The 23449-nt window shown below is 46.3% G+C and overlaps 1 protein-coding gene across 1 annotated transcript in view; it reads left to right on the top strand.

Moving 5' to 3' along the window:
• Window positions 1-11730: 11730 nt before the first annotated feature.
• The window catches only part of ST8SIA1 (ST8 alpha-N-acetyl-neuraminide alpha-2,8-sialyltransferase 1), a 173127-nt gene continuing 161408 nt past the window's right edge, over window positions 11731-23449 (top strand). The window contains exon 1 of the mRNA XM_004611354.2: window positions 11731-12451. Coding sequence (XP_004611411.1) covers window positions 12216-12451 — 236 coding nt within the window. The 5' untranslated portion in view covers window positions 11731-12215. The remainder of the gene's footprint in view (window positions 12452-23449) is intronic.

Below are 23449 nucleotides of genomic sequence, written 5' to 3'. Positions count from 1 at the left end.
AACTCACGTGAGGTGAGAGAAACGCTTTTCGGGTGTCACGAAGTATCTCGCGAGGCGTCAGTCACGCTCCAGGCCTGAGAACAGCGTGAGGAGAGAAGGTGGTTGTGACGGTGGAACCCGGGCGGCGTCTCCCAAGGCCGGTGGTCGCCGCGGACTCTGCCCAGCGTTGCTTGGACAGGGATCAACCGCGAGTGTGTGTGTGTGTGTGAGTGAGAGAGTGTGTGTGTGTGTGAGTGTGCGTGTGAGTGTGTGAGTGTGTGTGTGCGTGTGAGTGTGTGTGTGAGGGTGTGTGTGAGTGTATGAGTGTGTGAGTGTGTGTGTGACTGTATGTGTGAGGATGTGAATGTGTGAGTGAGCATATGAGTGTGTGAGTGTGAGTGTGTGTGTGAGTGAGTGTATGAGTGTGTGAGTGGGGTTCTGGGTTTACCTGCCTTCTGGGGACGGGTAGGGTTCAGGACACAGGACACCCGTAAGAGGACAGAGAGAGAGACAGACAAAGAGAGAGACAGGGAGAGATAGACAAAGGGAGGGAGAGAGAGAGACAGAGAGATGAAGAGAGACGGGGGAATGGAGAGAGGGAGAGACAGAGACAGAAACAGGCAGAGAGGGAGAGAGAGATAGAGAAAAAGGAGGAGGAGAGAAAGGGAGAGGTAGAGACAGAGACAGAGAGGAAGAGAGAGACAGAGAGGGAGGAGAGACAGAGAGACAGAGACAGAGCGGGAGAGAAAGAGAGAGAGAGGCATGAGAGAGAGAGAGGGTGTGGGGGAGAGAGCGAGGAAAGAGGAGAGAGAGAGAGTATGACCCCCACTGCAGGGAAGGGGGTTTAAGCACCCTACAGCCCCAGGTTCTTTCTCCCTACCTCCCCGTGAGCTGATGGGCCAGTGCCACCTGTGGGTGCCCCTCTGTGCTATTCTTTCCTTCCCTGGCCAACCTCTAGATTCCTCCTTGTGTACTGATTGGCCGACACTGTCTGCAAGCACTGCTGAGTTTGTTCGTTCCGTTCCATTCCCGAGAGGTGGTCTCGGGTTCGGGCCCAGTTCTGCTGCCAGTTCCATCATCACACAGACTAGCTGACTGGCCACTGACAACTAGGGCGGCTGCACTTTGGTCACTCTGCAATTGGCGGTACTTCGGTTCTAACAGGACTCAGTAGCCGAATGGGCAGGGGTGAGGCAAGAGGGCTGACCTGTGTTCGGGGTGTGTTCAACATGTTTCCATTAGTCATTCGTGAAAATCCCTCCTTTGCTTTGTACCATTTTTTTGCTCACAAAAACTTTCACAGGCAGGTTGTGTGGCAAAATGGCGAGCCCTGTACATGGGTCCGTCAAGGCCTGCGTCTCCTGACCAGAATGCCAGTGGCAGGAGCACTGAGCGGTGGTGACTTACAGCTGAAAACGTTGATGCTTGGATTTGGATCCTGTTAAGAACAAAAGTGAGTTTCTTGAGTTAAATGGGCCAAGTTCCCAAGTTGCGGATGAGATGGTGGCGTTGTTGCACGCCCAGTACCGTAGAAAGCTGAATGTAGTCGCAGGCACAGGTTTGCACGCACTCAGAACTGAAAGTGGGGCCAGAGCGACAGTCCTGCACAAACAGCACTGCAGAACTAAGGTTCGATCCCCGACACCCGTTACACCCCCCAGAGGTAGCATGTCACATGTCTGTGCTAGGCCTGACGGTAAGAGCTGTCCTATTGCTTATCAGTACTAGTCACGTCACCCTTTGTTCTTAATTTTGTTATTGGTTTCCTTGCAGGGGGGTAGGGGCGCATTCAGAGACGGTTGAGGGTGACTCCTGGCTCTGACCTCAGGATCTCACCTAGTGATGCTCCGGGAACCATGTGCAGTGGAATCAAACCAGGGTCAGCCACACAGAAGGCAAGTGCCTTAACCCTTCTGCCCTCCTCTGGCCCAAGTCGCATCATCCTTACCCTTTCTTCCTTGACTTCTGTTTCCTGGATGCGGAGAGAGACGATCTCAGTGGAGCTTGGCTCAGTCTGCTGCCTGCCCTGTGATTGGTCAGAGAGTCCCCGGAAGGTGGAAACAGAGTAAGAAATAGAAACAAGTATAGAAACAGGCAGATGGATGGGGCTTACATAACAGGGGTAAGGGGTAGGGAGGGGGAGGTTGATGCTAAGGAAGGACGCCATCACTGACTTTTTCTTGAGCATCTTCAGGCAATAGAATCATACTCTTTTGAAGTTTCAGATGTGTTGTTGAGTCATGGCCAATAGGCAAAAGCCCCCAGACAGATTTGTTTTCCCCTAAGATAGAGAACTGGCTTGAAGCCATTCTATAAGATTCACCCGAAGAACGTACTTGGGAGAGTTAGAGGAAAGATACCAATCAGAACCTTAGGATGAGTGACTTGAATAAGAGCACACTGTGCCCGCAATATCCATGACCTTATGTTGGTTGTGTTTGTTGTATTGATTCTTTGGCAGTTTTTGTCAGAAGTCTGTCATTAAACTGGAGGGTTCAGGTTTTCTTCCTGGAGGATTTGGCTACTGTAAAAGATCTTGCGCTTTGCTACAAACCCAGAAGACAGACCCTTAAAGCTGTCTTAAAACTGGTGGAAGATGTCTCATGGGAGACTATTTGTCACATTGCTGCTTGCCTTGTGCATTAGGTCTCTTTTGCTCTTTTGGTACACAGAGAGAGACAGCCCTCTCAGCACTCTGCACTATATGACTGCTCACTGACCTGGTCACCGTCATGATATCCTGGTCATTCATCCTGTAAACTTCAGATAGAGAAATTATGACAAGTTTTATAGGCCGTTCAAAATGAACAGCACCAAGTTATTGCATAGGTTTAGCCTAACACAATCCCTAACTTCCATTCAAACTGCACATTCTCAGTGACAACGTTTGTTGTGTCTTACCTGACACCAGCTGCATATGTTAAGAGGAAATTGTGAGGGGCTGGAGCAATAGCACAGCGGGTAGGGCGTTTGCCTTGCACGCGGCCGACCTGGGTTCTAATCCCAGCATCCCATATGGTCCCCTGAGCACCGCCAGGGGTAATTTCTGAGTTAAGAGCCAGGAGTAACCCCTGTGCATCGCCGGGTGTGACCCAAAAACCAAAAAAAAAAAAAAAAAGAGGAAATTGTGAGTATTGGGAATGGAACTGTCCTTGTTATGTGGAGGAAAGAGTAGACGGCTCTTTGGCAGCCTTGCCTTAAGATGGTTCTTGCAGACTAGATAAGGAAAGTCAATGGGCGGCTGCAGATGTAGCAGTTGTTCTGGAAAGATGATGCAGACGTGAAATAAAGGGCTTTGCCTATTTCTAAGGTGATTGAGCATCAGGCTTGCTAACACTGGGGGCCAGGGTATGAAGTTTCAGAGGTTTCATGGAAGGTATTGTGGTATTCTCCAGAAACCATGTCCAGGCTTACTGGAGGCTTGGGCTAAAAGAGGACATTGGTGGGACAACTGTGGTCACCCTAGACAGTGGCAAAATGTTACCAGTGTGTTCTTTGTCTTGTGTCCACCACACTCACAGTCTCACAGGGAAGGAAGCAGTTATGTTCTCTCTGGCACCCATTTTTGGGGTTCTGACAAACTAGGGAGCACGTTGCCATATAGCGCAGCAGATGCTTCCTTACCCCAGACCTTTTGAATTTAAGCACCCAGGTAAATCTTATGCACTTTAAAGTCTAAGGACACTGGAATAGGATCTTTCTATCTGTCGTGTTATACAGGACTTCCTCAGTTCTGTTAGTAGATCTGAAAGAATAATTAATATCTTCACCCAGCTTTGATCTTTTCAGATCTATTATCTACATGCAAGAGGTGTTTTATTTTTTTTTAAATTTTTAACAATTTTTGTTGAATCACTGTGAGATAGTAACAAGCTTTCATGTTTGGGTTACAATCACACAATGATCAAACATCCATCCCTCTCCCAGTGCACATTCCCCACCACCAATATCCCAGGTATACCCCCCCTTTCCCACCCTCCCCCTGCCTCCATGGCAGACAATATTACCCATACTATCTCTCTACTTTTGGGCATTATGGCTTGCAACACAGACACTGAGAGGTCATCATGTTTGGTCCATTATCTACTTTCAGCATGCATCTCCCATCCCGACTGATTCCTCCAGCCATCATTTTCTTAGTGATCCCTTCTCTATTCCATTTGCCTTATCCCCTCCTCTCATGAAGTAGGCTTCCAGCTATGGGGTAGTCGTTCTGGCTATTGTATCTACTGTCCTTGGGTGTCAGCCTCATGTAATATTATTCTATACTCCACAAATGAGTGCAGTCCTTCTATGTCTGCCCTTCTCTTTATGACTCATTTCACTTAGCATGATACTCTCCATGTCTATCCATTTATAAGCAAATTTCATGACTTCATCTCTCCTAATGGCTGCATAGCATTCCATTGTGTAGATATGCCAAAGTTTCTTTAACCTGTCATCTGTTCTAGGGCACTCGGGTTATTTCCAGATTTTGGCTATTGTGAACAGTGCTGCAATGAATATATAGGTACAGATGTCATTTCTACTGTGCTCTTTTGCATCCTTGGGATATATTCCCAGAAGTGGCATTGCGGGGTCATATGGAAGCTCAGTTTCTAGTTTTTGAAGGACTGTCCATATTGTTTTCCAGAAAGGCTGGACCAGTCGGTATTCTCACCAACAGTGAAGGAGCGCCCCTTTTTCCCCACATCCACGCCAGCACTGTTCGCTTTTGTTGTTTTGAATGTGTGCCAGTCTCTGTGATGTGAGATGATATTTCATTGTTGTTTTTTTTGCATCTCCCTGATGACTAGCGATGTGGAGCATTTTTTCATGTGCCTTTTGGCCATTTGTATTTCTTTTTTGAGAAGCTTATGTTCATTTCTTCTCTCCATTTTTTGATGGGGTTGGAGGTTTTTTTTTTCTTATACAGTTCTACAAGTATCTTGTATATCCTGGGTAATAATCCCTTCTCAGATGGGTATTGGGTATATATTCTTTCCCATTCTGTAGGCTCTTTCTGTATTTTGGTCACTGTTTCTTTTGAAGTGCAGAAGCTTCTTAGTTTAATGTAGTTCCATTTGCTTATGTTTGCTTCCACTTGCATGATCAGTGCTGTTTCATCCTTAAGATGCTTTTAGCTTCAATCTCATAGAGATTTCTGCCTATGTTTTCCTCTATGTACCTTATAGATTCATGTCTGATATCGAGGTCTTTAATCCACTTTGATCTGACTTTTGTGCCTGGCATTTGACAGAGGTCAGAGTTCATTTTTTTGCAGGTAGCTATCCAGTTTTCCCAGCAACACTTGTTGAAGAGGCTTTCCTTGTTCCATTTCACATTTCTTGCTCCTTTGTCAAAGATTGAATGGCCATAGATTTGAAAGTCTGTGACAGGATATTCAACTCTGTTCCATTGGTCTGCAAGTCTGTTTCTAGCCCAATGCCACATTGTTTTAATTACTACTGCTTTGTAGTAGTAATTAAGTTGGGGAAGGTGATGCCACCCATCTTCTTTTTTCCCAAGGATTGCTTTAGCTATTCATGGGGGTTTATTATTCCATATGAATTTCAGGAGTGTTTTGTCTATTTCTTTGAAAAATGTCATGGGTACCCCACAGCAAATATCATTCTCAATGGGGGAAAACTAAAAGCCTTCCCTCTAAGATTGGGCACAAGACAAGGTTGCCCATTTTCGCCACTCCTATTCAATATAGTACTGGAAGTCCTGACCGTAGCAATTAGACAAGAAAAAGATAGCAAGGACATACAGATAGGAAAGGAAGAGGTTAAGCTATCACTATTTGCAGACGATATGATGCTACACTTAGAAAACCCTAAAGACTCTACAGAAAAGCTCTTACAAACAATAGGTCAATATAGTAAAGTGGCAGCCTACAAAATCAACACCCAAAAGTCCATGGCTTTCTTATATACAAATAATGAAAGAGAAGAGACATTTAAATAATCCCATTCACAATAGTACCTCAGAAAATCAAGTGCCTTGGAATCAGCTTAACCAAAGAGGTGAAGGACCTATACAAGGAAAATTACAAAACACTATATTAAGAAATAAAAGTGGACAATAGGAAATGGAGACACACCTCCTGCTCATGAATAGAGAGAATTAACATTATCAAAATGGCAATACTGCCCAAAGCACTATACAAATTTAATGCGGTCCCTAGCAAGAGGTGTTTTGGAGCAGAACCATCAGGGCAGGTTCTGTTGGTCCCTTCATGCGAAACCTGTGTGCCAGTCGCTGACTGGGCGGGCCGGGTACTGGGGCGGGAGTGCAGGCTCCACGTTGACTTCTTTGGCCTCACCTGCTCTCAGTTTTATTTTATTACTTGAATTAGATTTTTTCCTGGGAAACAGAACCAAACAAACATGGATGAACAAGAAATACACTTATTATGTGTAATTGGCTCACATTGATATGGGGGCTGAGAAATTCTCTGCAAGCTTGGGAACCCAGAAAACTGGTGATATTATTCCAATCTAAGTCTTGAGACTTGAGAGAGAAGGGAGGTGGTGCTATAATCTCCAGTACAATGGCAGAAAACCCGTGTCTCAGTTGAAGCAGGCAGGGAGGAAGACAAAAAGGACATATTCCTCCTGCATCTGCTTTTTGTTCTATTTATATTTTCAGTAGCATGAGTGATGCTTGCCCATATCTGGGAGGGTCAACTTCTTTATTGAGTTCAGCGTCATATTCCAATCTCCTCTAGAAACAGCCACTCGGTTACACCAAGAAGTGAGGTCTAATCGAGGTACCCCGTGAGAAGTCAAGTTGGCAGATGAATGGAACCACCACACAACAAAGGATTGTTTTCTTTGTTTATCATCCTGGCTGAGTTTACCATTTTAATTCTAATGCTAGACTGTGTGTGTGTGTGTGTGCGTCTGTGTGTGTGTGTGTGTGTGTGTGTGTGTGTGTGTGTGAGAGAGAGAGAGAGAGAGAGAGAGAGAGAGAGAGAGAGAGAGAGAGAGATGATTTTATAACTGAAAGTAACTTAAAGATCTCAAACATAATCCTCAGATTTGAGAAGATAAGAGAGAAAGTGACCTGGAAAGACGAGGTGATTGTATGCTCCTCTATAGATAGAATTTGATTGGTGGACATGCTGCCTTTTGGACAAAGATCAGTATATCGTTCCAGGTGAACTGTGCCTTCCTTTCTTCTGGGTCTCATAAAATGGAGTACATGGCAGAAATACACATTACACATGGCCACCACAGGCCATGGAAACAGGGTTTAATACAAATTTGCATTTGGATACTTTTAGTCTGTATTTGAATGTGCAAGAGGAGAAAATTACCTTAGAGTGTGAATTTTGGAATACAGACTTGTCTGGGTAAAGTTTTGGGCAGTTTATATAAATTAACCTGTTTTATGACGTGCTAACAGTAATTATGGGTAGGAACAGTAACTGTGTACAGTTTTATTTTAACTCTAGTAGCATGCAAGAGTCTGGTTGATGCTAAAAAGGATGGAGATTAAAGCATATTTTTACAGCTAGTATATTGGTTTGACTTTAAAATATAGTCTTTGTTTTTGATTTGTCCCTATTCTTTGATAGTTTAAAATCTAGTAGAGGAAACAGGTGATATAATTCAAATATGTAGATAAAGCAAAAATGGAAACTTCGTTATAATAATTCTGGTTGCAGTAGTTCTTCACACATTGCTAAAGTAGGCATAAAACCACTTGGGAAGAGATGCCCGTAGCCTAGAATGTTGTGTGGAAGGAAACAGCACTTTATAAAAGGATACGATTTTAAGGTTGAGGGAGATTTGGGGGTGGCATGCAGAGATGAAGTTCTGTAGAGGAGCTGACATAAATGAAGCAAGCACAAGAAAACGGAGTATAGTGACTTGGAGGCAATTGTTTGTGTGTTGGAATCTGATTGATGCTACGGGTTGGTAACACTGGCACAACCTGCCTGCTAGCCTATGGATTTTAGACATATAGAGCTGAATTTCTGGGTATGTGGTTGTCCTATTTAGCTGCAGGATGATACAATTAAAAGTTTCTTTGATAAATATGTCAGTAATACACAGGTGAATGGTGAAAGGACGATGGAAAGAGAGTGTTGGTAGATAAAAGAAAATTAGGAATAGAATTAAGATAGTAGCAGGAAAAAGCAGTTGGTTGAACTTGTTATTGAATAGATGAGATAAATTCTAATGCTTCATTCTTTTACTCATGACCTACGGTCTTAGACTTATCTTAAAGTGAAGGTTAGTATTTGCCATATATAATGTTAACTAGTTCCATATACTTTTAAATGTAAAAACTATTGACACGCTTTTATTAATCGATCTCTGAATATAAGGGACAATATCCTAGGTCTCCCTTAGTCCTGGTTCTTAGAGTTAAGAAACTGATTTTTTTCCTAAAGTATTTTTCTTTTTGGCCTGGAGCGATAGCACAGCAGATAGGGCATTTGCCTTACATACGGCTGACCTGGGTTCAATTCCTCCGTCCCTCTCGGAGAGCCCAGCAAGCTACTGAGAGTATCCTGAATGCACGGCAGAGCCTGGCAAGCTCCCCGTGGTGTATTGGATATGCCAAAAACAGTAACAACAAGTCTCACAATGGAGACGTTACTGGTGCCCACTTGAGCAGATTGATGAACAACGGGATGACAGTGCTACAGTGCAGTGCTATTTTTCTTTTTAGGGGAAATGGGGCATAACTGGCAGTGCTCGAGGATCACTCTTGGTGGGCTGGGGGGAGATCAAGGCAAGTGCTTTGATAACAATGATGTAATTTGATACATAAAATTATAACAATATCACTGTATCACTGTCATCCCGTTGTTCATCTGTTTGCTCGAATGGGCGCCAGTAACATCTCCATTCCTCCCTGTCACGTGCTAGTGTAGCCCGATGGCATATTGGGGCTTTTTCATATATATATATATATTGCTAATATATTGTATCTCATGGTGTTGTTCTCTCATGGATTAATGTATTTTAAGTGCCACTTTTAGCATCTCAGTGTTAGCTTCTGTCACTTTTTTTTTCTTAATGCATCTGGACTTTTAAAAAATTATAGAATTTATTGTATACCAAAATAACCATTTCTTACCAAAATCATAGTTTTGAATGACGTGTCAGCATATAAAATTAAAGCAAATGTTTCATTGCATTATGTAGGTTTTATATGTAAGTCATAATAATCATCATCTCTGCATACTGTTAAATTCACCATTAAAAGTCCAGTTCCATCCTTCACCGTGCATTTTGCTCTATTTGCCTACCCCTCTTCCCTTTTTTTACCCGGTAACTATTAATTTGGTTTTAGAGTCTAAAGGTTTATATTTTAGTGTACAAAATTTTGATTTTCCAACTGGTCTGTGACTGGAGTTCCTAGGTAACCTCAAAAATACATTCTACATGGAGGGAAATGTAATCTTCCCTTATACACCATTATTTAAAGGTGTATAGAGGTGTTTGTGTGTACATATTTATACACATACTTCCTATACACATCTTTCATGTTTTCTTGTCTTTTGTCACTTTATTCTCTTCAGGTTTTTAGTTCAACTCTTGAACCAATCCTTTTATAACTATTACTCATTCTCTTCTCTCCACCTTAAGAATAGCATATTTTACTACTTAACACAAATCTTGAATTGTTACTATTACTACTTTAAACAGTTATGTTGTAAATTAAGAATAATAAAGGTTTTATTGTATTTCCATTCATTCCTTCTGTTTCCCCTTCTTGTCTCTTTATACTCTGAGTTTCTGACCATTCTACACCATTTGTTCTCTCTGAAAACTTAACATTTTGCTTGTTATAGGGTAGGCTACTTGTGACTAATCAAGTCAGATTTTTTCTGGAAAAATGTCATTTCTAACATTAAAAAATACTTTCACTGGATATATAATCTCAAGTTTGTGGTTTGATTTTATTCAAAACTTTAAATATTTCACTCATTATCTTGTTTGCATGTATTCTGATGAAAAGTTGTTGTAATTCTAAACAATAAATAAGGTAAAACTTTCTCCTGCTAACTTAAGATTTTGTTTCAACATTCGTTTGTTGTTTGAACATGATGGATAAGTACATCTGTAGTTTGTTTTTTTTTTTCTTTCTCGTTTGGCTAGGTTTTCTCTGAGATCGAACATTCTTTGGACTGGTACTACTTTTGGAAAGTCATCAGCTATTTTACTGTTCTTTCTATTCTTTTCTCTCATCTCCCCCTGGTATTCCATTAAATACAACTTTTACCTTTTGGAATTGCCCCACAATCTTAGCTTATGAGGTTTCCGTTCGCTTGTTTTCATGCTTGGTTTTTGTTTGCCCGTATCCAGCCAGTGATGAGTGTCCATCGGAGGCATTCTTCATTTCCGTCATAGTAGCTTTGATTTTTCCACATTTTCGCTTCCGTTTTCATTGTCTGTTTGAGATCCATTCCCTGGTGCTGCTCAGCGTGGTGTCGCAGGGTGAGGCACTGAGTCACACTGACAGTGCTCAGGGAAATGTGCACAGTGCTGGCGAGCCAGCCCGGGGCCTCCAGGGCGCAAAGCGTGGACTGTGCCGCGCACATAGCCCCCATTTAATGATGTCTCAGAGGCGTCCTCTATATTAGCCACCTTCACCAGAGCCTGTAACACTGCAGTGTGGTTCTTAAATACCGGATACTTGTGGTCCCTCGGGGCATATGCTTGCTTCTCCTCTTCCCAGTTTCCTCGCCCTTGCCTTACAGCATGCCATGCAGTTTCTCTGGGTAACTGAGCAAGCCAGTCGGCCTTTGAACGTGAAGTTCAACTGCGTGGGGTGCGGTAGGGCTAGAACTCGGGCGCGTCCTGTTCCTGTCTCTCCCGATCTCCCCAGGCAGGAGAGGTTTCGGGGCCGTGCGGGCGGGCCGGGCGGCGTCTGCCACGCCAGCGCGGCGGGGTCGGGGGGAGAGGGCGCGGGAGCCGGGCGTTCCTGCAGCCAACTTCCTCGCGGGTCCCCTCCGGCCCCGCGCCGTGGGGACGGAGCTGGCCCGCGGCGCTGCGCTCACGCAGGTGGCGCGGGACTCCGCAGCCCGGCGGCTCCAGCGCGGGGCTCGGGACTTGGTCTCCCGGCGGCCGAGCCAAGCCCTGCGGCGGCTGCCGGGTCCCTTTGTCCCCGCGCCACGTTCCGCCCGAGCGCCCAGCCGCACGCGCCGCCGCTAGGAGGTCCCCGCGCCGTGCGGCTTCCCCGGCCGGGCGGGCCCCGGGGTGGCGCGTCTCCAAGGTCAGCCCCGGCCCCAGATTGTTGGCGGAGTCAGACAGGCAGCTCCCGACAAACCCTCCCTCCCCCGCGCCCCCCGAAGGCGTCGCACGGCCGGGGCTCCGGGCGCTCGGGCAGCAGCTGTTTGCACATCTGGATGCAGCAGCGCCTTTCCCTGCAGGGTGGAGGCGGAGGACGGGGAGCGCGCGCGCGCGCACACACACACGCACGCGCGCGCTTGCACGGACACACATATACACACACGCACGTACACACACACACACACACACACACACACACCTCCCCGTGCACGCGCGGCGCTGTGAGCGCCGTCGTGCGCGCGCGCGCGTGCGCGTGCGCGCCGGGAGTTGGGGGGGGAGCCGCGGGTGGGGGCGCGGGGAGGGACCCGTCTCTCCGCCCGCCTCCCGGGGCTCGCCGCCGCGGGGTGACAGCCCGGCCGTTCATTGTCCACCAATCGCGGCGCGGGCCGGCCGGGCCGGGGCGCCGCGGCTGAATGAACTGATGCGGGCGACTTGCTGGGGGTCCGGGCCGGGCCGGGGGGCGCGGGGCCGGCCGGGCTGACGCTTCCGCTCGGGGCCGCGTGGAAATTTCCGCGGACGCGGCGCGGCGCGGCGCGGGGAGCGCGTGGGGCGGGCGCGGAGCTGCCCCGGGCGCCGCGGCGCGGGAGGGAGGCGGGCGCGGCGGCCAAGGGCGCGGGAGCGTCCCTGGACGCGGACCGGGAGATGCGCGCCCCGGAGTCCAGGCCGGGCTGAGCCGCCGAGCCCGCCCCGGCCCCGCTCCCCGACGCCGACCCCCGCGGCCGCCGCACCCCCAGACACTTCTCCGAGGCGAGCCCCGGGAAAAGTTGCTGCAAAGATTTTCTCACGCGGACCGCCGGAGCCCTGGAGGCCGAGGGAGCGAGCGCGCGAGCCCGGGCGAGCGGGGGGAAGGTGTGTGTGCATGGGGGGCCGGCCGTGGGGGCCCCGGGACTGTGCTGAGACTCTGGCCGCGCCTCCCCGCCCGGGACCCCCGGGGTGGCGATGAGCCCCTGTGGGCGGGCCTGGCGACACCAGTCCAGAGGTGCCATGGCAGTGCTGACGTGGAAGTGGCCCCGGACCCGGCTGCCCGTGGGCGCCAGTGCCCTCTGCGTCGTGGTGCTCTGCTGGCTCTACATCTTCCCGGTCTACCGGCTGCCCGACGAGAAGGAGATCGTGCGCGGGGTGCTGCACCAGGGCACTGCGTGGCGGAGGAACCAGACGGCCGCCAGGGTCTTCAGGTAAGGCGTCCTGCCCTTGGCCTCTCCTCCCAGTGCCCGGCTCACCTTCTCCCTCCACCCCCCCAACCTCGGTGCCCTTGCCCTTTCTGTGCCATCCCCAGCCTAGCATCTGGAGTTGGAGGCCCTTGTCGTTCACCCCCACCGATGTGCAAATGCTTTTGCATCTTCTCAAACCTAGGATGTGTTCAAGGCTCTGGCCGGGAGGAAGCCCGGCTAACTTTGTGTCTTGCTCTTCCTAAGAATGTGGCATGACTCTCGGGTTCTGGGAAGCCTCTGGCACCTTAGAGAACCAGAAGCAGGAAGAAGACTCCCCCACCCCCCATCCCCTGCCCTCAGGGACGCGGTAATGAATGAGAGAATGGTGAGCGAGCCTGGAGCTTTGTAAATGCTACCCCTCTAGGGCCGCATCTCAAACCAGGAGATTTATGGATGTCCTACCAAGAGATCTGGGATCTCAGCATCTGGACCATTTTCTCCTGCAGGGAGTCTGCCGGAGGATGCTCCTTCCCCAAGGTCATGTACCTTGCAGGGGTGGAAGCTGTGCTTCGCATCACCCCAAGCTCCAAAACTATCCAGCTCTTTTGCGTGGCTTAGCGTGTGTAGATGCTTTGTGAGGGGCAGGAAACATGCTGCAGGCAAGGACTTTCTTGAAGTCAGAAAATGAAAAACTTAACCCAGGGTGGAAATCAGAAAGAACTCTGCGCAGAGGTACGGGGAGGTTGTAGTTGCGCTCCCTTTCTGGGGGTTTCAGTTTAAGTGTCTAAAAATAAGTTTCTGGCAGGCAGAACTCCTTCTCCCTTCTCGCTCTTCTGGGGCTTAATGAGGGGACACATAGGGTCATCTCCACCCCAACCGCCATTGCTAGTTGGCCGTTTGTGTGTCCCAAGGTCTGGATTTTGGCTTTCTGTAATTCTAGTAGTCGGGATGGAGGCTCCTCTTTGCTCTGATAGTCCCTTTTCCAGCAGTCTATGGCGCAGGTAAGAGCCAAGTGAAACACTTCACTTCCGTTCGATACAAATGTTCCTATAGGTTAAAACTTTTAAAGCATATGGTCTCCCTCCTCTTCTCAGACCTGCTCAAGGAAAGGAGGTCAGGGAGATAACAGCCAATTCGTTTAGAGGAAATCAGCTGACTTCTTTCAACTGGGAGGGAAGACTCTTTAGAATGATACTATTATTAAATTTAAAAATAACCCCATTCGCTTTAAAAGTAGATACTAATTTTCTTTCACCTTCATGGTATTGATTTTTGGACTCAAACTCTGGAAAAAAACAGAGTAGCACCCAGCAATTCCTTTATCTAAAAGCAGAAAGCGTTCTCATTGCGAACAGTAAGAAAACGAGCCAAGAACTTACTGTTGGTCTTAGATCATCCCCCATCCCCACCCCTGCCACCTTTTTTTTTTTTTCAGTATAGGAGGTAGAAAAATCTGTTAAGCAATATCTTTTCATGGGGAGGATGTAACCAGGTAAAACATGCTTCATATTTCTGAGACACTTTTGCCTTGCTTTCTGGGGCGTGGAGCCTTCAGAGTGTTGGCTGTCGTTTGGTCTAGTCTCTTTGTGCTGAGAATTACTTATTAAAATCCATAATGCTGTAAAGGCTGCCAAAACACATATCCCTCCAACTCGGCATCTGTAACGTTGTGAGAGGCACCATTGTTTATTGAAGAGTTTAGGCTTCAGAGTTGGGATCCTGAATTTTCAGTTTGACTCTGTTATGACTAGATAAATGACATTCTCTCTGACAAGTTGCTTTATCTCTTTGAGTCTTTGTGTGTGTGTGTGTGTGTGTGTGTGTGTGTGTGCTGGGGATCACACATAAAGCACGAACTCTACTGCTGAGCTAAATCCGAAGCCCTAGTTTCCTTATTTATATAGGGCGATAAGCGATAATAGCATCTGCCTTGCAGGGTTAATATTAATAGAAATAACGAACCCCAAACACCCTGATGCCCACGTTGAATGGTGTTATTAGAATGGCTATACATTATGTTTTCTGTGCATGTTGTAATGTAACATTATCAGAGTAGCCCACGAGGATGTGTAAGTCTAGGACCAGGGAGATAGTACCGTGGGCTAGGGTGCTTGCCTTGCAGTCTGAGGTTTGATTCCTGGCACCCGGTCGGTGGTCTGTGGTCATTGTCACCTCCCCGCCTCTCACCACCCCCTGCCCATAAACTGACCAGGAATTACCTGTGAGCTCTGAGCAGAAGCAAGCCCTGAAAACAGCTGGGTGTGACCCCCAAACCTAAAACAAACAAAAATTTGCAGGGGCGGGGGGGGGGTGGTAATGTCATCTGCTAAACTCGCAGAGGAATAAACATTATTGGCTCATATCCTGCTGTCTCTCCCCTGACAGCGCACGTTAACAAATAGGAATGGGGAGGGGTTTTGTGAGGCAACATAATGGCAATAGTATTAATATTCATATTTTTGGTATACAAGGTGGCTGCAGTTCTACCAGCACCAACGAGCCCAGGACCCCGAACCTCCCTGGCGTCTTCCTCAGGCGCTTCGAGGTGCCCACCCACTGTTTGGTACCCTCGGTTCTGGCGTCCAGGCCCTTGCTTGGTTTCTTTATATACCACATAGGAGAGAGGCCGTCTGGCATTTGTCCTTGTGGTGGGGGAGTTTTAAAAGACAGTAAATGTCTCCTGATTTAAGTTAAATTTCTTTTTTACTCGGATAAAATTTACTGTTTTTAGACATCTCATCAGTTAGCCTGTGGATAGTATTGTGTCTTTGTGGAGTATGAGATCAGCCAGAGTCTTTAGGACGTTACGGAGACACAACTTTGTCAAACGGGTATCTGTGTTTTCTGCTCTGCAATAGTTAATGCACAAACACACGTACATGAATGTCCAAAGTGAGCTTTTGTCTGGAGATGGATGCATGCGGCGTAGTGCATGCAAGGCACATAAATAATTGCAGCCACCCAGCCCCTGTTTCATGACTGACTGAATCACGCTGGATGTCATTTAACACTGGGGACAGCGGTGAGCAGAATGGACAGATTTCTCAGGGACAGCTTAACCTCCTACCAGGGAGCCACTGGTAAGACAGGTGAAGAAATGGAATGACTTAAAGTGCGTTCAGAAGAAAACGGTTCACTCTATTTATAAATGCTAAAATTCCCAGGGCGTTGTGCTTTTGTGATTTTCTTTTTCTACTCCAGAACTTAAATTCTCAGAGGGAACTTTGACAATTGCTGCCGTATAAATTAAGTAAGGAAGTATCAAAGCTGCAAGAGTTTTGAACTACCAGGAAGTTTCTCCAGCATCCACATGGTATAATAAAAGATAAGTCAGTTGGTCCTATCACAGCAGCTGAAGGAAGTTTCTTTGCAACTCTTCTTTCTGATTGAACAGTCAAGCAATTAGAAATATCTGAAGCAACATCCAAAGGGCCTTTGTCTTTTCTCTCCTGGTCTCGCCAGTTTATTTCACTTAACTGCTCTGAAATAAACTTCAACTCGCAGTTTCATTTTTGGATCAACAACAGAAACAACAGAATTTTTAAGTGCTTGTCTGTCTGGCACTGTGCTACATTTTTAATGTATTGCATTCCCTGTAAAACATGTAAGAACAGATACAATATTATCCACATTTATAAACATAAACTTGCCTTAGCCCCTGGCTTCTGGTCCCCACCATCTAGGGGATTTACTTTAATTCCCACGTGACAGACTCGTGTATTTATAATTAAATAAACAACTGGAGATAGGGCCATCGAAGAAAGGCAACAAACACTGAAACAACAGAACAGAAGCCAGGAGCTGTCAGAACATCAGAACAGGGTTGGGATTCTGGAGGTCCCACTGACTGGTTGTGTGATCATTCTGACTTGCCCTTCGGTTTCAAATCCCTTTTGTAAAGTTTTTTTATAATAATTTTTTACAGGTTTGTAGTGAAAGGCACATGGTAGTGTACACAGATTACCCACAAGGTCTTTGCCACATGCTTGTGTTTCATGCATGGCCAGACTGACCGTAGAAATCCTGGCAAGTTCACAGAATGTGCCAGGATAGTTTTGCAGAAAGGTGGGAGATGAGAGGTGTGCCTTGGAGAACGGAAAAGTGGGGTCAATAGTGGCGGAGGAATAGCAGAAGGATGTTCCAGGCAGGTAGACCAGCAAAAGGCACAGTGGGGAGATGTGGTCGTGCCCGATGCATTTCCTCTGTGATCTGTGCCAGTGGAGATTGTGCCAATGAGGCCAGATGGGAGGTGGTGCTGTCCAGGTCAGGATCCCTGAGCGGGATTGTACGTGGCTCCTAGGAAGCGCATAAGCAAGTGTTCCAGGGGACTGACTGTGTGTCAGCTAAGAGCCCATTTACATCACGTGGACTGGAAGGTCCGGGGGTAGTTTTACACTCCGGAGTGCTTTGAAAATCCTGTTTGCTACTGTGCAGTGACCACTCTTATAAGCGGTCATGTTTCTCTCCCCTTCCCTAATTTCTGATAACACTACTCCATGGGCTTTTTATTTTGTGTGACTTCTTTTCTGCCCATAGTTTTTTTTTTTTTTTTTGGTTTTTGGGTCACACCCGGCGATGCACAGGGGTTACGCCTGGCTCTTCACTCAGGAATTACCCCTGGTGGCGCTCAGGGGACCATATGGGATGCTGGGATTAGAACCCGGGTCGGCCGCGTGCAAGGCAAACCCCTACCCGCTGTGCTATCCCTCCAGCCCCTCTGCCCATAGTTTTGAAGATAAAGATATCAGAAGTTTTAAGTAGTCCCAGACCTGCCTCGGTGGCACAGAGAGTTTTGGGACATTTGTCCTGTACATAAGTGACTCAGGTTCAATCCCCAGTGTCAGGTCCAATCCCCATGGTTCCTGGAACAATACTGCTAGGGGTGATCCCTGACCCTTGAGCACTTCTGGGTGTTTCCCAAAAATTGAAGGACAGAACAGGGCAAGGGTAGGCCTGAACGGTAGGGGCAGGGTTGGAGAGGATGAGAGGTGGGTGCCGCCTGCTGTGTAAGCCAGATTAGGCTGATCAGATGGGTGTCAGCCTGGAAAGCCTCCCCGAAGGGCAGATCCTCCTCATCTCGCAACAGACGCTGTAGTGGCGGGGAGCAACGGTGCAGAACTTAGCCGAGCTCACACTCTCATCTCACCACTTCCGTATCCAGGTGCCCCTGCGCAAGTCAGCCTTTTGGCCGTTTCCTCTTTAATAAAAGGTCATTTCCGGTAGACTCTTGGTGCTTGTTTAGAATAATAGACTGTGCATTGAAATACTTAGAACTGTTTCTGGTATATGATTAGTGCTTAATCCAGGTTACCATTCATTCCCTCCCCCCAGACTGTGTGCAGTTTATCTTTTTTAAAACTTAAATAGGGCATACACAGTATTGCCTTCCGCTCACCTGTCAAAAACATTTACAGCCATGTGTCTGCCACGGCCCCTGTTAACTGTAGAAGTTACTGGAACTGTAGCAAAATTCGTACTCTCTTGAAATGTACTGACACATAAGCAAAGGCAGAATAAACAGATAATGATCCTATTATCTGGCAGTGACAGGTACATTTTTCATGTTGTGGTAAAAGTACCGACCAGGATTTTCTGCTGTGTCATTCCTGTTTCCATCCCCAGAGCTGAGCTCAGTTCCTGGCGCGCTCGTTTCGGTTGCCGTACTATGTGAATGGAGGGTGTCCGAGTGTGTGGGTGTCGGTAGGCAGCCCCTGGCTGTGTAGGGAGGGGAGGCCCCGTGCCGCTTGGCAGTGTGGGCAGCCAGTGAGTTAGCGGCATTCTCCACGTGGTCCGAGTTCCTGCTTGAATGCAGCTCCTCCGGCGTCTCCACGGGGGCTACGTGGCTCTTTGTCATGACGGGCTTGGACATCAGAGCACGGTTGGCAGCACCCTAGTCTGAGCGGGAAGCCCTGGGGACTAAAACTGCTCTGGGCTGGACAGCCTTTGCCTTATTTACTCATTTCTTCGTTTTAAAGGCAGTGTGTTCATTCATCCCCTTGCCCTTGTCCCTTGGCTGTTGTTTCGGTGACCAGGGGTCACTCGCACTGGTACCGTGTTTGCACCCTTGGTTGTGCTGTGACATGGATCTACACACTGGCTGGGGGAGGCCGTGCTTCAGAGACGCCAACCAGCCCAGGCATGGGGCTTTTCAGAGTCCTGCAAACATCACGCCATTTGGCACGAGGCTAAATTTGGAAACCACAGGCTGTAAAGGCTTTGCTTAGGCAAAGGAGGTGTCTCTGAGTTGGGAGAGATGCCCTCGAAGAAGGGTAAAGGAAGGGCGGCTTGATGAGTAATGGGCCTTAGCTAGGGAAGAGCGGGGAGAAGGGAACCTTTTAGATTGTTTTCTAGAGTAGTTATTCGTCTCCGTTGAGAGCTGGCGGGGGCACTTCTCAGTGCTTCTCTTTGATCCTGGACAGAGATGCGCCCTGGACAGCTCCACTCTGTCCTCTTGATCTCGTCCATCCTTGGAAGGTAGGCACCAGGAGGCGCTTTCCGGGCTCCCCAAATCACCCCAGCCTGTTCCCACAGCCCGCCAGTGGGGGGGCTGTTCCCCTGCTCTCTGCAGGAGGAAAGAGGAGAAGGACCTGGGATATGGACAGCAGAGCCCCGGAGGGGCTTCTGTGTCCATGGGATGGGACCTCTCTGTGCTACCAAACTTCGTGGGGTTTGAGAAACCTAAATTTGAACTTGGCACATGGGATTGTGTTGGAGGTAGGTTTGTCTAAGAAATACAGAACTCTTTTTTTTTTTTTAATTAGAGGCTCCCTCAATGTTGGGGGTGGAAGGTGTGGGGCCACACAGTGATTCTCAGCTCAGAATGCTCATGCATGACTTGGTGCTCAGGCCACTGTTCAGTGCTGTCGTGGGGCCATTGGAGCCGTGCCCTGCAGTGCTGGAGGCCATACGGTGTTGGGGATAAAAACCCAGGGCCTGGGGCATGCAAGGCATCCACTTGAGCTCTCTCCATGCCCCGGTACCATATTTTGTCTGTTTGTTGATATGATTAAAACTTAAAAATATTTAGATACTTGTACCTATTGTCTTTTGTCTGGCAAACGGAAGTGGTTATTTGAATATTGAATATTGAATATTGCACTTCAATATTCAAGTGCAATATTGCTCCCCCCCCCCTTCTTTTTTTCCAATTTGGGAACCTGTTGGTCTTCAGTTTGGAAAGAAATGTTTAGGGAACTCATTGGATCTATTGAACATGTTACTGTAAAGTATGTCCAGTTTGTCTTGACCAAGTTGTGTATTGTCTTGAAAGTAATGGTAATCATATCTGTAGTACAGTCTCTCATGACAGAATTGGTTGATATCTCTTAGCTATTCATTTCATTTTAGCTCTGTTAGGAGCTATGTGACTTTGGGCAAGTTGCTTGACCTTTTCTATTCTTTTGTTTGGCCGTGTAAGAAAGGTTTTGTTTTTTTTTTTTTTGCTTTTTGGGTCACACCTGGCGATGCACAGGGATCATTCCTGGTTCTGCACTCAGGAATTACCCCTGGCGGTGCTCAGGGGACCATATGGGATGCTGGGATTCGAACCCAGGTCGGCCGCAATGCAAGGCAAGTGCCCTACCCGCTGTGCTATTGCTCCAGCCCCCGAAAGTTTTAAAATGTTAACTCATTTCACAGGTTTATTGTGATAATTCAGATGACTAGTGTTGAATTCGTAGCCACATTCATTTGACAGGGAGAGCTGACGAGAAGCTGGTTGTCACCTACGTTGAGCTCAGACTTTGGGGTCCCCGCTAATTAAGTTTTGATCTTAGTTCTGTCATTTGCTAACTCTGTGACCTTGAAACATTTCCTTGATCTTTCTGAGTCCTAACTGTGGGTGGAAATACGTTGAAAGGGTGAGATGATGAATTCTTGCTACATATTAAGTAATAATGATGAGAAAAGTTGCTTTTTGGGATACATTATATGCTCCTGACTTGTATCTTCAATAAAAGAATGCATAACAATGAAATATGATCTTGTAACATACCTATTCCTTAGTATCAGAATGAACAAGGCCATAACATACCCGGTATTATTCTGAGGACAGAGTCCAGCCCTAAGTCGCCTGCTCATTTATTCATTAATTCAACGTTTACCAGATGCCTAGTGCCTACCAGTAAGGTGCTGGGATACCGTCATGAGAGTCTGGCATTGTTCCTGCTTTTATAGAATTGATATTGTCATGCCCAGTCTAATGCCATTTAGCCTCAGTGAGAAACTGAGGATTATAGTTGGTCTGCTTCGGATAATTTTGCTGATTTGCAAAGTGATTATTTTCTACCTTTCTGTTAGACTATCTTCTAGATATGGGGTTGCGTAAGAGAAAAGCAGCCCAACCCATGGAGTTTTATCACTCTTTTAGTTAGGTGCCAAGACGGAGCTGAATTCAGAGGTATACCTTCTCGATATTTAGTGAAAGATACAGAGTTTACCAGTTTTCTAAGTAACTGTAGTGAAAAAGATTTTTTTTGATCAAAGTGCTTGTTTAAATATTGATGCTACAGATATATTCATTATTTTATGTCCCTCCTGCCTATTTAAGATTTTATAGTTTTTATTTGTCTGATTTTTGAAGTAATTTATGTCCCTTCTGCTTATTTAAGATTTTATAATTTTTATTTGTCTGATTTTAGAATATTTACTGTAGAAAAAATTGTAAATGTGGCAAAAAATGAAAAAAACACTCCTAATTCCTCTTCCAGAAATACTAATTGTGAACATTTTCTTTTGTGCATGTTTGCATAAATTTTGCATACTAAATTTTCTATCTTATATGATTTTTTATATTTTTTATTTACTCAAGATTGTATCTTTATTGTTTTCCATATGATTCTCAACTAATATGCTTAGAGTAAAATTTCTTTATGATTTTTTATTTAGAAGTGTTTACTCTTGGATCAGATAGATAGTATACCTGGCAGGGGACTTGCCTTGCACGCAGCCGACCCAGCGTCCCATATGGTCCCCTGATCACTGCCAGGAATAATTCCTGAGTGCAGAACTTGGAGTAACCCCTGAGCATTGCCAGTGCCCCCCACCCCCACGCCTAAGAAAAACACAGAAAGAAAACCAGAAGATATTTACTTTCAGTTTTCTTATTTAATGTTACGGTATTGACGCAAATTACTTTCTTTAATGGCATCCTTAACAATGATGCTAAAAATTGCACGTTATGTTTTTTTCTTTAATTATTCATATAGGTTTGGTAAATACTGAGCATGGGAAAATCAAAAGGTCTTTTTAAAGAGTTCTGTTTCCTTAAGGTTGACATTTATTAATTTTGGCTTTGGGGACACACCTGGCAATAGTCTGGGTTTACTCCCGGCTCTGCACTCAGGAACTACTCCTGGCAGTGTTTGGGGGAACATATAGGATTCCGGGGATCGAACTGGAGTCTGCTGCTTACAAGGCAAATACTCTACCTTCGGTCCTGTCACTCTGGCCCTGAGGTTGACATTTAAAACAGGCCCTGAGCAGCACTGTTTTCCTTTGAGGAATGACTGATTGGGGTCCCAAGAGGTGGTACCGAGGGCACTTAAATTGCATATGACTGACCCCGATTCAGTCCACAGCATTGCAAATAGTCTCCTGAGCATCACTCAGAGTAAGCCCTGACCACTTGCCAGGTATAACCCCCAAACCCAAACTAAATCAAACCAAATTTAAAAAAATGCAAAGGATGATTTAATTAGCATTTAATGTTGCTGATCGTTTGGCGCTTATTCTTCAGGACCTTTCAGTGCTTCTCTGTGTGTATAAAACAGAAGTACAGGAAATACAACAGTATATTGGGACTATTTTTATAGTAACAATGTATGTAGAACTACATCACCCCTTTTTAATGATTGTGAGATTTTTCCTTTGTCAGAATAGTTGATCCATCAGTTAATCCATAATTTAATTAGTCCATCATTATTAGATATTCATGTTTTAATTTCTCATCATTATAAATAATGTTGTGATGAGTGTCCGTGGGTGTACGTCTTAAATATTTTTTAAATATACATTTCTAAAAGTAGTTTCATGGCATTTCTCCCCCTCCCCCCTACCCTTAATCCTTATAATTGGTTTCTCTGGTATTCATACAAAATCTTTGACTTTAGCCAAGTGGACTGGAGACTTTTTCTATCTCAGTGTGGATTAAATTTGGATAAAAAGTGATTGTTAACTTTAAATGATGAAATACCCTGCAGGGGAAAATTCACCAAAGGAACCAAACAACTGGGAAAGATTCCATATAACTGGATTCACACAGTGTCACACAGTCCCTCATTGACTGAGCTTTGCAGAGGCCTAGTAGGAGGAATTCATTTAGTGTACCTTTCTTTGTCATTGCTACTGTCTCTATTACAATCCATTGGATAACTAGTGTTAGTTATCCAATGGATTGTAATAGAATAGCAGGGCTTTTCATCTGCATGTAAAAAATAGTGATTTGGAAGAGATAGTACAGGAGCTAAGGAGTAGCATTCAGCCAACCTAGTTGGATTTCTGGTACCACGTGACCCTCCAGGCTTTGTCCAGTGCAGCCCTGGAGGCCTTGGTACACTCCAGAGTAGCCCAGGTGATTCCTGACACTGCAGGGAGTCAGATGCACCTTACTTATTCTTGGTACTTCACATTGAACTGAACATTGGCCCAGTGCACCAAGCTTGGAAGCTCCCCCACCTCTCAAAAAGAAATGACTTTATGATAGTATGTTCATAATTTTTCTAGAGAATTAAATAAAACTAATTTTAGAGGAACCCAGGTGTGTGGGACCCAGGGCTGAGATCTCCAAGCCTGCTCGGATCAGGACTGGGCCTCTTCCACCCAGATCCCCCATTTTCCAGTAGCTAGGTGGTCATACCCAGGGACTGCCCCCAGTGCCATGTAATCCCGCCAACGGCCAACATCCAGAGACTATAAAACCAGGTTCCTGGAAGCTTTGCAGCCACGTGACATCTTAGAGCCTAGTTCTCCCTCTGAGAGAACCTGGCAAGCTACCAAGAGTTTCTTGCCCGCATGGGAGAGCCT

This window comes from Sorex araneus, chromosome 10 (assembly GCF_027595985.1).
Source record: "Sorex araneus isolate mSorAra2 chromosome 10, mSorAra2.pri, whole genome shotgun sequence".
Taxonomy (NCBI): domain Eukaryota; kingdom Metazoa; phylum Chordata; class Mammalia; order Eulipotyphla; family Soricidae; genus Sorex; species Sorex araneus.
The sequence above is the reverse complement of the archived record's forward strand: the minus strand, read 5'-3'. Positions and strand labels throughout refer to the sequence as shown.